The 16,772-nt window shown below is 39.6% G+C and overlaps 1 protein-coding gene across 1 annotated transcript in view; it reads right to left on the minus strand.

The window, feature by feature from the left end:
* The window catches only part of DOCK3 (dedicator of cytokinesis 3), a 185,266-nt gene that overhangs the window by 156,462 nt on the left and 12,032 nt on the right, over positions 1-16,772 (minus strand). The window contains exons 2-3 of the mRNA XM_058812859.1: positions 9,563-9,646; positions 1,425-1,465 (exon numbers count right to left, since the gene is read on the minus strand). Coding sequence (XP_058668842.1) covers positions 1,425-1,465; positions 9,563-9,646 — 125 coding nt within the window. The remainder of the gene's footprint in view (positions 1-1,424; positions 1,466-9,562; positions 9,647-16,772) is intronic.

Genomic DNA, 16,772 nt, shown 5'->3' on the forward strand with positions numbered 1-16,772 from the left:
ATACCCTGGAGCTGTGGGTTTTTCTCCCTTTCCAAGGAAAAGCTGCTCAAACCCACTTGGGACACCTCCAGCTATTTGTCTTTTGCTGTTCCCATGAGGGCTGGACTCTGACCTTGCCTGTGCCAGTGTGCTCTTGTGTGTTGAGACGTGGGGAAAAGGGAATTTAATCCAACCTTTTCCCAGTGTTCCACACTGTCCCTAAAGGACACAGCCCTGAATCCTAACAGCAAAGTCAGTCAGTGAGTAAGAACAGCAACCTGCACTTCAGTGGGAAATACAGAAGCAGCATTGGAAAGCTTTGGATTAAAAACAGCTGACAGCCTCTGACAAAAATGTCAGCAATCAAGTGTGGGCTTTCACTTTTTAGAGTTTTAAAACCATACAATTTCAAAAGAAAAATTTTTGGGGTGAGGGGTGAGGCAGGTTGAAAGGAACATTAAGTACATAAGATTCCAAATGCTAAGGAAAATTCCTTCTTTTTTCGTAGGCAAGACTAAAATTATAGAAGGAAAAAAGCTGAATCTAAGAGAAATGGCTTCATCAGGAAAACAGTAAACATGCTTGCTTTCAGCCTCATGAAAATCCAGGAAGAAAAGAAATGCCACTTCACTTCCTTGTTTGGTTCACTCTGGTTAATGCTGCTTATTTCTGGTATCTAAGAAACCAGGGAAGGTTCTCCTATCAAAACTGAACACATACACAAGCAGAAGTACCAACACACACAATGACTGCAGGCATTTCATTAAAGGAGTATTGCAGTCACGTCAATGTAATACAGGTAATTTTATAGTCCATAATACATAGGTATTAGGTAAACATGAGGAATCTGGTACTCTTCTCTCTTTAAATGCAAGCAATATTTAAACCAACAGATAATAAATAAAGTGAAGCTTATATAGAAGCACCTATTGGCATGTTTGGATACAAACATTTAAAAAAAACTTAGATGTCCTCACAATCATACCAGAACAGTCAAAAAAGTTCTCCAAGAGCAAAACCAATGGGAAAAAATGGCAAATAACCAAATGAAATGGTTAAACTGCAAAAATCTGAGATCACCCCCAACAACTTACAAGATCCTTTTCCAACAGACTTTTTTCAAAGTTGTCTTAGATTAATGATTCAATTTATTAAATGTGTTCTTTAAAATGCTGCATTTAAGCAATGCAATATCACCCACCTATGCTTTTCTTAGGGGAGTAGGGTGGAGAGGATCAACCTGGATGAGATTTATAAATGCTGAAAAAATTACATGTTACATGTCAGGAAGGTTTCTGATCCTTTGAGTGATTAATGAGTATCACTCAATTTAAAAAGAAATCCAATCCTCCCACAGGAAAAAAGTTAGAGAAGAAAAATGAAAAGTTTACTGGATTGCAACAGTAAAATAGATTTAATTTGCCATTAAATTAACAAATGCTTACCTTGACGCTTGGCTTCTTAATGGAAACACCTCTGTACCAACCTGAAACCAGATAAAACACATTATAATATTTGTGGCACTGCTGTTTTTACACAGAAGCAAACTGACTACAACTATGCAGTTACTGAGATCATCTAAAAAACCAGCTGTGCCTCACACAGGTAAAATTTTTACAATATTTCTTGTTAGGGCTTTTTGTAAAAATTACTTTTATTTTGCTCTGCAATAATGACAAACCCTTAACAACCAGCAATGCTCTTGTTTCTTCCCACCAGGAATAAAAGCAGATTAGCTGGTTCTCATACTAATAATCCTTAGTCACTGTGGCAAAGATTCACTCAGCACTCAGGGAAGAGCCTGCACTGAACACTTTTCTTCCAGGCTGGCACATGAGTCTTGTTGCAGTGCTTATCTTGACAAAATCTCCAGACTTCAGAAACCTGTAAAAGCCATTATCATACATTTCTAATGTGCTTTAAACAAATATAAATTCTTTGCATGTGTCTAGTCTTACATGTGCCTGAGTAGAGAACAGGCTTTAGGATCTAATTTACACATCCCATTATAATTCTTGTATTCCCCATCAGGAAACAGCTCCAGACAGGCCAATCAATGAGCAGTAAAACACAAAGCTGCTTAAATGCAGGTTGAACAGAAAAACTCAGTTCCTGCTGCTCCTCACAGGTGACAGTGGTGTCACTGCAGGACTCAGCTGGGAACAGAGGGGCTGAGAACCTCCCCCAGATAAGGAGGGAAAGGCAGCACATTCTGGAGCTGGAACAGCCCCAGGCCTGCAGGGACAGTGGTGCCTGTCTGGGGAGGGGCCCTGGCCCCCCCTGGCCACCCCAAATTCCTGGGCAAATGTGGCCAGGCCCAAGCCAAGTTCAGCCCCCAGGTGTGATTAGAGCTGCAGCCAGTGCCAGCCAGGCACAGCCTCACCTGCCCACAGCCAACACTTCACATCAGCTAAATCCCATTAAAAGTGCTCTCATTTTCCCATTGACTTCTACTTCCTGTCTTTTGCCCTCCCTTATTTTAAATTGCACTGGCAGAACCTGCCAGTAATTTGCTATGGAGAATAGAGAAGAACAGAACAAAGTAACTGGGTATTTTGTCTCTCTTAGAAAAATGACTTAAGATTTGGCTGAGTTATAAAAACAGTCTCATTGAGAAGATCAGATGTGGGGAAGAATGCCTTGAATTTGCTTTAAAGAAAGCCTGATAGTCTTGAATTTTTGTTTTGTTTTAAAAAGGGAATCTAAGTCAATATGAAGTAAAATAACTGATGAATTCAAGACAACTGCAAACCTCAGTACAGAAAAAAAGTAAAAATTAAAATCCATCTTTTTCATTACACAAATTTCTCATGAAGATAGGACATAACACAAATATTTGCTTTCCTATTAGATCATTGTTTATATTTTAAAAAAAACTATTGCTGTTTTGAATTCATTTTAGTTGATCAAACTTCAGGGCAATCATATAAATATAAACAAAAATGCACAAACAACACATAGAGATCCTTAACATGAGTGATTTCTAGAACTCCACACAACTGTGCCCACACCTGCTTTTGAGCAACAGATGCTGCATATTTTTAAGGTCACAGAAAAAATAAATGCATTTATCCTGTGATTCACTGTTACTAATATTAAATACAGTCTGGACCTCAGAAATAACAAGACATTTAAGCTCTAAGGCAAACAGAATGACAAACTTCTTGGTAAATGGGGAAAAAAAGTGGTTTTATCTAAGTTTGTGAACAGACCTGTAAAAAACCAAAACCCAGTAAAGGGGGTGACCATCGATAATCTAGATCTGCAGGGTAGTAAACAAAAACCTAGCTAATTTCTGAAGCTTTTGTTCTTCATTCCAAAACAAGTTTTCAAAGTTTACAAGCTCTGTGTTTACACAGTTGTGAAAACCAGGCAAGGAAGGACCCTGAGAAATCACCCAGCTCATCCAAGCCGTGTCTCAATCTCTCCTCACATTCAGTCTGATGCAAACAGCATCCAATCATTTATTATCAGGGCTGCACTCCTTGTCTGTGGAAAATGATCCACACACCTGTAAAATCCAGATTCCAAGGTATTTCTGCACCAGATTCCAATGAAACACTATTTCTACCACTCCACACAGACCCATTTGAAAGTAGTGGTGTTGCACAGGCAATTTTTTAGAAGAAATTTCTTTTACAGATCAACACTGGACAGTAAAACTGCGGGTAATGTGAAATTTTGTTATAGTACTTGGAAATCTGGCATATTTATGTCAAGTGGAGATGGCAAATCCTTACTGGACAACCTATTTCAGTGGCTCAGACAACATACACTCCCCTTACAACCTGAACTTTCTTTGGTTCTATTTAAATATTGGACTTGTTTTTTCTTTTGGACATCATGGAAATATTTTGTTGACTTCCCTCTTGTAGTTTTCCTCATATATTTGAGAAGCTGCTAAATTTCCTTTAATCTTATAAATCGTGCTCTCCAGATCTTACTTGTTCTTTTATTTTTATCTTTTTGAATGTAGTACAATGTTTTTTAAGTCACCTCTCTCTACTTTGAGTTTCCTTCAACTCTGTGCAAGCAAGAGACAGTCAAGGAGCTCAGCAGAAGGGGAAAGCCCCACATTGTAAAATGCACAACTCATTCTGTATCACAAAGGAAAAGCTATGGGAAAAGGTACAAGGCTTTTTTAAAGGCACATTTAGAAAACTGCATCTGCATTACATTATTCCCTAAAAAGAACTAAACCTGCATTCTGGAATTAGTCTTAAACACATTAATTTTGATGTAATCATTTATCTTAAAGAGCACTTGTTTTGGAAGATTTAATGACAATAGTCATCAGGCCAAAGCAGGTGCTTCACCTAATTGTGACCCCAACTTGCACTCCTGGTCAGACACAACACTGACCAACAGCTTTGGGTGTCACTGCAGTGCAAATAATAACTGCTAATATTTCAGAGTTATGGCTTTTAGTGACACATGGTCTTCAGAGGGCACTGACTTCACAGAAATGGTGAAGATGGGATTTCAAATCAAGAAGCAGAAAAACACAGCTATAAAGTGACAAGAATTTTGTGAATAAATGAATGTGAAATAATGATCATGCCTGCAGTGAGATTGGGTGGGGACGTAGCTGAGATGGCTGACTTGGATCAGCCAAAGGGATATTCCATACCACACACTCATTTGGCACAAGAAAACCAAGAATTAGTCTATTAGAAATGCCACTCTAAAACTACCTGTACCTGTGGAAATCCAGTGGGGAACTTGAAGCCACATTAGAGAATCTGCAAACTGTTGGACAAAGACTGAAAACTCCTCTTTCCAAAGGTGTGTCACATTCAGGAGTCTCAGCAATAGTGCAGCCCTAGTTAAGTTGCAAAAGTAGCTCTGGGGCAGTCCTGCACACCTCAACCTCTTCATTTCAGTGACTGGAAGAGCTACCAGTGATTTTTTGATCTTTACTTGAAAGTGTGCTGAATGAAACCGGATATTCTTTCTAAAAGCCATCACATAACCTTTTTCAGATTTCCACTTAATCCACAAGAGGTCTGTCACATGGAAACAGCTCATCCTTTAGAGGACTCAGTAACAAAAAAGCAAAAGGGTCCTAATTGAAAGATATTGATCTACTCTTCAGAAAAATAATGCTTAAGTATCAGTGTTAAGTAAAGAACCATGAGCTGCAGACAGCAGGAAAAAAGAAATTCTGCATGTAATTTCTTGACAAACAAAATTCTGAAAATAAATTTTGTAACTATTTATGGTAAATCCTAAAGCTAAAATTTGCTCTTAAATAAAGTACTGCTAGTAGAATCTGCTACAGGAACTCAAGCATTCTTTGTCCTACAAAAAATAAATGTACTTGGCAGTAATGTAAGTAACCCTCACACCTGGAGCAAAGCTGTCTTTTGCTATACAAGCCAATAAACAATTGCTTTTACCTTGTTATCTGCATGTGCACTGCTAGCAGAGCTGAAGGCACCCAAAGTGGCCCAGGAGAGGGACAGGAGCAGTGCTCAGCCAAAGCTTCCCAAATCCCAGAGCACTCTGTCCCGAGCTGGCTGCTCTGCACACGCCAGGCAGGAGCAGCAGCCGCTGAATCCCTGGCCCAGCCTGCAGCACGTCAGGGGCAGCCTGGGGCCAGCAGAGCCACAGAACAGGCTGAGAACGCTGCCAGGGCTGCACTAGTACTGTGCCAGAACAAAGAGAGATGGGATGTGTTTTACTGTGGCTGTCAGGAGGTGCTCCTGGGCTCTGAAAGGAAACTTTCAATAACTGGGCAAGATCTGCTGCAGCAGAGGTGAGAGCCAGCAGAGGCTTCACTTCCATGGGCACATCCCACAAAATGCAAAGAGGGAAAAAAGAATGAAAAGGAGGGGAAAAACCAACAGGAAAATGGATCTCTCACTGGAGACATCTTCCTCAGGCCACACGCAAATGACTGGGAAGGAGTCACTTTGGCCCAGGCAGTCATAGGTGAGCTCATAGGTGAGAACCTGCAGGGCTCCCACAGCACTGACAGCCTGGAGTGGGACTCCTCCCTCATCTCTATGGAAGTATGGCAAAGGCATCACTTCTCAAGCACAATGAATTCATCAAGGATTTTTTTTAAACCCTAATTGCAAGTTATATCTGCTGCTTAAGTGTTCCAAATACCAGAAACACTTATTTTGACCATGCCATCGCTGCTGGAATAACTTTAAATATATTTTCTGCATGGTTAAAAAATACAATTAATAAAGTACACACATGAAAACCATGTAGATATTTGTATGGCTAGCAGAATTTGCATGGGTAAGATAATATTCTTTTAACTGGTGCTTCAGGCATCAGCTGGTGTTTCCATTCTTCAGTGAATATACAAAATTCTCAAGGTAATAATTACAGTTACTGAAGTTATAGCATTTTTAATCTAAAGAAAATTGCCCTCTAGCAATAAAAACAAATGGACAAAACAGACATTTTAAATTTAGTCTGAATGCCTCTAGTTCCTGACAGCCACTGCCTGTGGCAGGGCAATGGCCATGTGACTTGAAAGACACAGAGTTCTTCAGAATGCACAGTGCAAATGAGTATTTCAAACAAGGAGTGTGCTCATACTTTGCCACTTGACAAAAGAAAATTCCATCTTTCAGCATTTCCAGTGCCACACTAATGCCCCTCCAGCTCCTCCAGGCACAGCAGGCAGAGCAGAGAACTCCACTTGGTGTTTCAGTTCTCCCTCAGTGCCAAGATCACAGCAGAAGGGCTCAGAGAGGGGGAAAGCTGTGAATGACAAGCACAGGTCCAAGAGGTGTCTTGATGAACATTTCTAACCTTTGAGTAAGACCAGTGGAGGATCTGAGGGTCCTTTGTGAAAGCAGTAACTACAAAACCTCCCTGGTAGCAGCTTGTGCCTTACAGCTGGTGTGTGTTTGATGCAAACACAGGTGGAGCCTTTGGCAGCTGCAGAGGAGAGGCAGGTACCAGGTCCATGGGGATTATTTACTGGAACAGTGGGCAGTGGGAGGCCTTTGTCAGACTTAGGAAGGGGTAAAATCCAGTGATTTACATATCTGTGGTTTGGTATGAAGGCGCACAGAGGAGCAGGCACACAAATTTGGGGAAATCCAAAAGTTCCAATTTCAAGCATGTAAACAAGATCCAAACTAAAAACATCAACTCTATTTCATTTTAAAAATGCATAGACAACCACAATACTTTTTAACATGCTATCAGTTGGTAGTTACATTTATATTTATTAACTTTAGAGATAAATACATGTATGTGGGTGTGTGTGTATGCACCTACATTTGTTTCTTTACTGCAAATATGTATAAAACTTAGCTGCAGTGGTACCCAGAATCTTGAAATAGGAAATTCCCTCCTCTTTCATTCAATTGCTCTAAAAGCAGGGATTGCTTCTTACACCAATCACTACAGAAGAGCACTTGCTCTTTTATCATACAAATACAGTTATTCAGTAAGTTATTATGATTAAAAATAAGCACATTCACAAGTACAGCTACTCTTTGAATCTTTGTCAGCCTTGAATTCTCCGTTGAGTCTCTGAAATCATAGCTCACATCACTAAAAGTTTTTGTGCATGTGAATCTTTCCAACCCAGACAGAAAAATCCCTGCTGCAGACAATTATGCATAAACTATTCAAGAAGTGAAGCTGAAATAGCAATGGATCTCCTGTGACTCTCACAGCAGTGACCCTTATTTTGTGTGGGTTAACATTATTTTATCCAGTCTGTCTACACAAAAGAATCCCCAGCAAAGACTGCAGAAGTAGAGGACCCTGTTAAACAACCACTTTGACAAGAATGTTTAAAAAGCAACTGCTTTTTTTTCCTCTTTTAAGAGTCTGCTTTGCACATTTAGTGTGCTTTTTTGCATAATTCACACATGCAAGAGCTGCAGCACAGACCATCTGAATATTCAGATGAGTTTCATAGTGTGGAGTTCCAGATGTTATTATCAAAATTAATCAATCTTTTTATACACAAAGTCCATGGTAAAGGCACCTCAACCAAAATGACAGGATGGAGGGCTTCAAATGCAAAACCAAAAAAATTCTGTACAAACCATCTTCCATCCAGGAAAACCCTGTCTGAGACCTCCTTTCTCAGCAATTTGAAGACTGGCATGAATTGTTTTTAAGGAATCATTCTCAAAACTACCAGCAAAGGAAATATTCAAAGCCTAATTATTTTAACACTGTAAAGACAAGTTGGATTATCCACTTGCTTTTCCATAAAATCCTGCTCCTTGGAGATCATGCTTTTATTTTCCAGTTTTAAAAATTTCCCAGAAATGGTTGGAAAATACCATGACTGCTTCAGTCATACAGTGTTTAATTCCCTTAGATTTATCCCATCCTAAGCAAAGGGATACTTTTTTCCTGAGCTTGCACCACGTTCTAATTTACAAGACCTGGTAGAATAATTACAATCTGCCCTCGGTGTGTGAGCACAGCTTAGCCCACCAAAGCATTTGTGGTTTATAAAAAAGCATGGGATTGTTTACAGCAAGCTTCTTTGTGGGCAATTTTCGCCACTGCACTGCAAAGCTCTCATTCAAGAGAATTTTTACAAACGTACGTTACTAGAAAAATTAGCATAGAGAAGGTGACTTTTTGTGATGAGTTAAGTCAGTGGGAAAACAAACACCTGAGTACAAGAAAAAGCATCAAGAGCAAAAGACAGTTCCAGGCATGAGAGGCAAAGCAGAGCTTGCAGAAGGTCTGGGGAGCAAGATTAACACTGGAGATGAAAAATTACTTTAAACTGAACAAACAAAACCCCACCTCTACAACTTTGTGGAATGTTAATTTGGAATTCAAATTTGTGGATCTGGGTTTTGAATTTGTTCAGCACTTCAGGAATAAGGTTACATTATTCCACCTCAGACTACAGTGAAACATGTACTGTTACTGTGTCTTGTCAACCTATTTTTCACCAGACACGTTTTACAACACTTGCTTGAACGTTAGGATAAGAATAATTTTCCTTTTACATAGAACTTCAATCACATTCTTCATTGTGAATAAAGCAGAGCATTAGGACATTCGATTTATTCACACACAGACATCTTCAGCCACATAAGAACTATAAAATTTACAATGGCATTTTGCTTTAAGTACAAAAATACACATCAAAAATAAATTCCGAAAAATCCCCCTAAACCCATATTTTTTACATTTTTTCTGATATTGCAAATCTATTTAATAACTAATATTTTCCACCTGCTCAGATGTTTTTAAGTAATTAAACTGATACACTTAATAGAAATGCATAACAGTAACACTGAGAAAATACAGTAAAAAAAGATACTGATTCTGTACTTTACATGATGAAAATTCAGTGTAAGACCTAGTTACAATACAACAATCAGGTCAGGGTTCAAGATTTTCTGGACAGATGGTTAACTTCAAACACACTGACCCCCTATCAGACTGGATTAGTGCCAAGAGCACTCAGCCTTTCCTACGGAAAGTGGGTCAGAGTAGGTTTTATTCAAGTGCTTTGATTTGATGCATCATGCTTTCCAAAGAACTTATTAAAATCTGCTAGATTAAGATATTGGTATATTGTCACATGGAAAACGGGGTTCCTTCTTGTGTTGGCCATCACACTTACCTTCACATTTTTCCAGGATCTGGACAGTTTCACCTAGTTCCAGGACCAAGCCCTGCGGAACAGTTCCTCGGAAGCTGCATATCACTGGAGGGTGGGGAAAAAGAGAGAGAGACATATGAGGCTTGGATCTTTGTGTGAATTTTCTTCTAAGCATAGCCCTTTAGCTCACTCCCTGCATAAAAATAGCTCTTACATAGCTGCCCAGAAAACCTGTCAGCCAACTTTTCCTGATCAGGTGTGTTTATTCCAGCCCTTATCGGAAATTAAGATCAACAACACCATAAAAGCTGAGCTTTTAAAAAAAAACTTTAAATTAAGCAAGGCTTGTAATCACTTTAATCAGCAACCTCTGATTCATATTGCATACAAAGATTTCCTTGTCTCACAATTCTTACTCTACTCCACAACCCATCAATGGAAAACAAGGCTGCCCAAACTGCAGAGATTAAAATAGGAAATCAACTCCAGCAATTACTTTTCTCCAAGCTGAAACTATTTCAAATATAATCTGTGCATCTAATAGACTGCAAAAGTCCTATAATACTATATATTATATTTAAGCAGACATACAAAAGAATCCATAAGAATCTGTTCTTTTCACAAGCACTATCTAACATGATAAATCATCTTATTTTTTCAGGTATCCTTAATTTTCATTAACCAGGGAAAATAAGAACCTATCTAAATGTTTCGGAAAATATTAATACAATAAATAAAATCACTAAATTAAACTTGTTTTTTAAAAGAAGTTTTAAATATTCACAGTATATAATGATATATTCTTCAGCTATATTTATCAAAACACAAGAGGGACATGGACATGGGCAGTTCCCTCAAACAAGGGTGAGTTGCAGGTAAGGTCCTACCTGCCCCCAGGCCCAGCATTAACAACTGCCCCAGGCACAGACTGAATGCAGCACTCCAGTACCTTGCTCCAGGTAAACACACCCAGGAGAGCTCCCCTGTCACGTCCACAGCCCGGCTCCAAGTGGAATTCCACGAGCAGAAACAGTGACCCCCAGTGGGCACCATCCCCTTCTCCAGTTAAGGTGGACATTCACTCCCCTCGGAATGCAAACACTCCAGCTGCGGTCAAGGTGCTCCCATGTGATGGAGGCACATTTGTACATGGCACAGAATATTCTGAGTTGGAAGGGACCCACCAGGATCAGTGAGTCCAACTCAAGTGAATGGCCCACAGAGGGATCAAACCCATGGCCCTGGAGTTCCCAGCACCATGCTCCAAGCAGCTGAGTCCAGCCCTCCCTAAAGATACTCCCATGCCACGAGTCCCTTCTGACTGCACATGAAGCTGAAGAACATCATGGAACCCAGGACTCCACCATGTACCATGAGGTTGGGCTCTTGAACCTTGGATTTCTAAGAAATAATGGGAAATGCAGAGACAAAACTTCCACCAAAACGAAACTGCATTTTAACCCTTTGCACACACTTCATAATGGGCAAGGGAAAGGAAGAACTAACTACACCCATCAGGCAAACACCCACATGAGGCCAACACAAGAAAGAGTGAAAAAAGATCTGAAGGGAACCAAATGGCACCAAATGCTTGCATTTCCCCAGTGAGACTCAATGCAGGATTTAATCCCAAGAGTTAAGAACTCAGAATTTCATCAAGAAGCCTAAACTGCTCTCTCAGCTCTTATGGCCCAGCAGAAGTCACCGTCGGTTAAATGAGGCTTTAAATTCTTGTTTACATCAGAGGCAGGAGAAACACAACAACTGGCTCCAGACTGGAATAATGCAGACAGCATAATCCAACAAAAACTCAGCTCATCAGCATTCTGCATCCATTCTTCACCCATGAAGAAATCATAAATATGGATTTCAACCAAAGAAAAACTACTGAAAGCCTCTCCCAAAGAGCAGGAACACTGACAACTGAAATGATGAACTGGCAGGACATTATCCAACCTCCAATGGCTTTTCCTTCTTTTTTTTTGCCTCTTCAGTATTTTACAAAGCTGGATCCTTTAAATACAGAAAATGTTTTCTTTCTTCTAATTTGCAATTTTACCGAATTAGGAACATACAAGTTGATTTGCAAAATACCACAAAGTCCTGTATTAAAATGTGATTTTTTTTTTAGTTCAAACCAACAAAACCACTAAAAAAAATCATGTATGTCTCAAAAAGGGGAATTTCAAACAGCTTGAGTAAAAAGTTACCTTTGAAAACATCAGAAAATAAAATGGAGAAGTGTTAATACAGTAATAAGATATTCATTTATGAGAGTCATTTTAGATACATTAATAATTTTAAGAATTAATACAGGCATGATAATATTAAAAGCCAGTTTCCAGACCATTTTCATCTGTTCTGAACATGCCATGGATCTCATGACAGAGACACCACTCATGGGACTGGTGGGTGTTACTGGTTGTAGACAATAGAAAAGTTAAATCATGGAGGAAAAACAACTCAACTGCTCTTACTCAGCCAAGCCCAACAAGAAACAGTAACTCTGAAAACATTATTGCATGCTAACATTGCATTAGGTGCTCTGAATTGACAAACAGCAGCTGAATTCTTATGACAATTATTTACTATATTAAAGCTACTGAATCAAGGAAGCAGCTGGGACAGAAATCACCAGTTCTTCGGCTATCAAATATCTGCCTATTATATAATACTACAGGTGGGTTTGGAATAAAAGCTAAAGGAAAGGTACCAGGAAAAGACAGTACTGGGGTTTTTTCAATTGCTGACAGAACAATTTTTCAAAACATGGTCAGGAATGGTGACTTGAATCTATTTAGTCTTACAGAAAGTGACACTAACAGATGTGTTAGTTTACAGATACATACTGTTCATTTTTAATAGGATTCTACTGATCACACAAAGAACATCTGATAGAAGGACTGTACAATACGTGATTGGCTCTTCAGAATTCAGAGCATTCTGTTCATAAGATAAACAAAGCTCTTTTCTTAGGTCTACTTCACTCAAAAAAAGACTAAATAAGCAAAAATTACAAAACAGAAATCAACTGATTCCATCAGCTCTAGATACAATCGTTGTGATCATACTCAATTAGAAACTTAATTCTCATACAAAACACTCCCCCTTCATTCTCAATACAACAGTATTGAATCTAATTCCTTTTGTAATCATCAATAAATTATGTTAGTCTCTTCTGTTTGACAATTTTTATAATCAATCCATAGGATTGGTGAATAGCAATATAGGTATTATCAGAACAGTGCAAGACAAATCTCAAGAGTAAATTATTTTCCAGCCACACTGAATCGAAGTCAGGAAAAATTAAAGAATCCAAGTAAACTGACCCAATAGTCCAAAATGTCTTGCTACACTGTGTAGCAAGAACAAACTTTAACATTTCTGAAATAAAAAAGAATGGTGAAAACAACTCGTGGACTATGGCTGAATCACAGAAATTTAAGGCTCTTTTATAGTCTGATTTATTATTCCAACAGTTACTTTCCAAAAAGTTATGGATGTTACTCATTTGTTAAGCTAAAAATGCATTATGTAAGACAACCTTATTTATAGAGTCCCTTTTAGGTACACAGTTCTTCTTAGCAGCATTATTTGAAAAATACAATCACAAATATAAATAAGAAATACAGAGTAATTCAACTACTCTGAAGAAAACCATTTACAGAGAGCACTCTGACAACTGATTTCTTTTCTTTCCATGTAAAGAGAAATTCTTTACCCAACATGATCACCTACAAACTGTCCATCCATCCATAAGTTCCCATCATTTCTTACAAGATCCATGTCCCCGGGCACCAGAACACACAAGTAACACATCATCCAAACAGGCACAAAGCAAAGCCTTCACCCACCAGTTTACAGATGTGACTGATCCCTTGGACTCCAGGACACACTGCTGAAATATTTAATATCCATTTTCAGATCTGAAGCCCCTTGCCATCATTCAGCTCTATAAGGAGGTCACAGTTCCCCTCACCAAGTCATTTCAGCCAGCAGTTACAGCCAACATTGACTAAAGAGGAAAGCTTTGAAAAAGCACCACATGCCATGTGATCCAGGAATTATCTCCAGGACTGAAGTCCCTTATCTGTGGGACTTAAACTGGACCACAGCAAAGGAAATCCTTCCCTCTTCACCTCTGCAATTTATCAGTAAGAAAGGCACAGCCCAGCTCACACAGGCAGTGACCCTCATGCTGCACCAGAACACATGAAGGGATTGTGGGGTACAACATATAAGAACAGATGGCATTGCAATGATGGTTTCAAAAGTCAAGGGTCCAAGAGATGACAGATTTTTCTTGCCCATGGATATGCCCTGACACAGTGTAATATAAACAGCTGCACTGCAAGTCTCCAGCAGAAGAGAAACTGCATCAGAAGTCAAACGGGACCTGTTAAGCCAATGCATCCTTGCACACCTCTGACTCCTCCTGTGCTCCACCTATGTGAACAAAGATGATCCCATTGATACAATTCAGGAGGTTTTACAAACTATGTTCTCAAACAGCCCCTTTCAATAGCTCTTGGAGAAACTGCACTTGGCTGTGATAAAGTGGGCAGGTGTTTGCACAGATAAATAATCAGCAAACTGATGTGAAATAAAAGAGCCATTTCCCTTAGTGAGGACAGATTGAGCAGCAAGCTCTGAAGGGATCTCTGTTGGAATCCTTCCTGTTTCAAGTATTCCTAAATAATAAAAAAAATCTCATTGTTTAGAGAAGCCACAAAGTTTATAAGGCACTGAGGCTATTCAGAGTAATAAAGAGCTATAGGTTGACCCAAGCTCCACAAGTAGGACTGGCAGATGAGCCGTGTTCAGTTCACCTGCATGGCATTCCATGAGGGATGACCAATCCTCACCTCACACACAAAATCATCATCCCCTCCCTTGCTAGTGCCACACTGAGTGGAACCCTGGAGCGTCAGAGGTTTTATCATAAAACTCAGTGCTCAGCCACTGTCAGAGACCACCCCACATCACATGTCTTGGGGAAAAAGAGAAGGCACTATTACCCACAGTACTGCATAAAATTCCTAATGAACCCCATGAGCCATTTTCCCCTTTGCCAAAAAGGACTGAACGGCATAAGAACAGGTAGAAAGAAGTGAGAGAGAACATAGCAAGGACTGAATGAAGACTTTTATGTGATTGATTGTTAACCACGATGGGACTTCTGTACCAGGAAGGCTGAAAGGGTGGAGAGGGGAGAACTGACAGAAGGTGCACAGGGAACTGTTGCTATCCACCTCTTCCAGTTCAGAAAGCAGAGCAGTGCCAAATGAAGCAACAGAGTTCAGAACTTAATTAAAGTACTTTTCCACACAGTGCACAAACGGTGGAAGTCCTAATGAGATACCGTGGGTGACAGAAATGAAATAATCACTGGAGCTCCAAAGCCAACAGGACAAACCCATGGATGTGCCCCACGCTCTGCCCCGTCCCAGGAAGCAGCGGAGCCCGGGGAAAGCTCCACCCCCACGGCCGGGGCAGGCTCGGGGCTGGGACGGGGCTGCAGGGCGGGCACTGTCGAGCAGGCACCGCCTGAGCTTCTGCTGTCCTGGGCCAGCGACTGCTTTGGGACCCATCCGAACTCCAGCATGGCAAAGACGAGAGCACAACTCACACAGAAATGCTGAATCAGGTTTCACCTGTGTCATTGTTGCTTTCTGCTGCCAGCCACAGAAGTGGTTTCATTTTTGCGGTGATAAAATTGAAAATGTACCTTGCTGTTAAAATCCTTTCCCGTTCAGGTTCCCGTGTCCCAGCCCACCCGCCCAGTCTCACCTGGGCTGCAATGCTGCCACTGACCATTTCTCTTCCCAATGGATGCCAATGCCCTGACAAGCAGAGTAATAGAAATGTGTCACATTTGTCACACCGACAGTGGGAAAACCCAGGGCAACCACAGAGAAATGCCAGAGAAGCACCCAGCCCAACACATCCAGCTGCTCATCCCCTTAAAACATGATTTTTTTTCTTAGCATTTGCACAAAGTTATGCAATGAACTGACAGGGCAATATGCCTTCTCATGTACTTTCTTATTTTTTTAACCTATTTCTACACATTTCACTGAAGACTACAAAAGTATTTTGATCTTGCATAATGTTCTATTTACACTACATAATATCAGTTCAGCTCATGAGTAATTTGTTTATTTTCATAAAGGAACAGAACCCTTTCCCTCCCTACTGTCCAAGATGTAACAGTGAAAATAAGAAGGATTTATTTAAGTAAGGGCTGAGAAACAAAATCAGTTCAAGAGCTTTCCATGTTTAATTGTTTCTTTTTCCTTCTCCAAATCTAGACTATGTGTCTCCAAATCATTAAATTGGGCTTTTAAAAATTATTTTTTATTTCCTAGATTTTCACATTCACAATAGAAATCATTGCTACTGGAACAGATCCAATATGCTAAATCACATTTGGATTTTTCTTTATCATAAGATGTTGGTAAGGCCACGATTTAATGAACTCTATGGGTTAATATGGGGGGGAATTGTAATTTCTTGAATTTTCAACACATCTCCATTTACAAAAGATAGATCTTCTTGGACTTCATGACAGTTTTTTCCAGTTCTCAACTCATTGTAATATTATTATCTGCCTTATTAAAATTCTGGTAGCTTGTAATATTTTTAGTTGACACTTGCAGAACAAGTGGTTCAGGTTAAAGTATGTAATTTAATTTTTATAAAAAATGACTGAGTGTACTGCACTCAGCTTGCAGTTATTCAGATTATGCACTGACCATCCCTCAGCAGATCTTCAACTAAACCCATTGCAGGAGGAATGGCAGAACACATGGGAGAGGCACAGCTGCAGCTGTATTGCTCCATACCCAAAATACCCTGCCAAGGTAGAATCACACTGAGCAGACACTGAACTGTGCTCTGTGCCGGTGTAATTTATGCTTTATAACACATGAGCATGTTTTAAACTCACACCTCTAGCACACCAGCTAAGAATGTGGAGTATGTGTTTACTTAGGGTAAACACAAACTGAAATTTCACAGTCCTTATACAGCATTTTGTATTCAACTGCTACTCATTGTCACCAGTTAACACCGAACACGAGTCGGTCCCTGAGCTTAAGATTGATTTAGATTGGCTAGTATTAAAGATTGAATTAAATACTAGATCATTATCATATGAGCTAATATTTTATATTTAAGAAAATAATGGAATTACTCCAAACTGATAAACTATGATGAGCATGTCTCTTTC

Source organism: Ammospiza caudacuta, chromosome 12, assembly GCF_027887145.1.
Source record: "Ammospiza caudacuta isolate bAmmCau1 chromosome 12, bAmmCau1.pri, whole genome shotgun sequence".
Lineage (NCBI taxonomy): Eukaryota > Metazoa > Chordata > Aves > Passeriformes > Passerellidae > Ammospiza > Ammospiza caudacuta.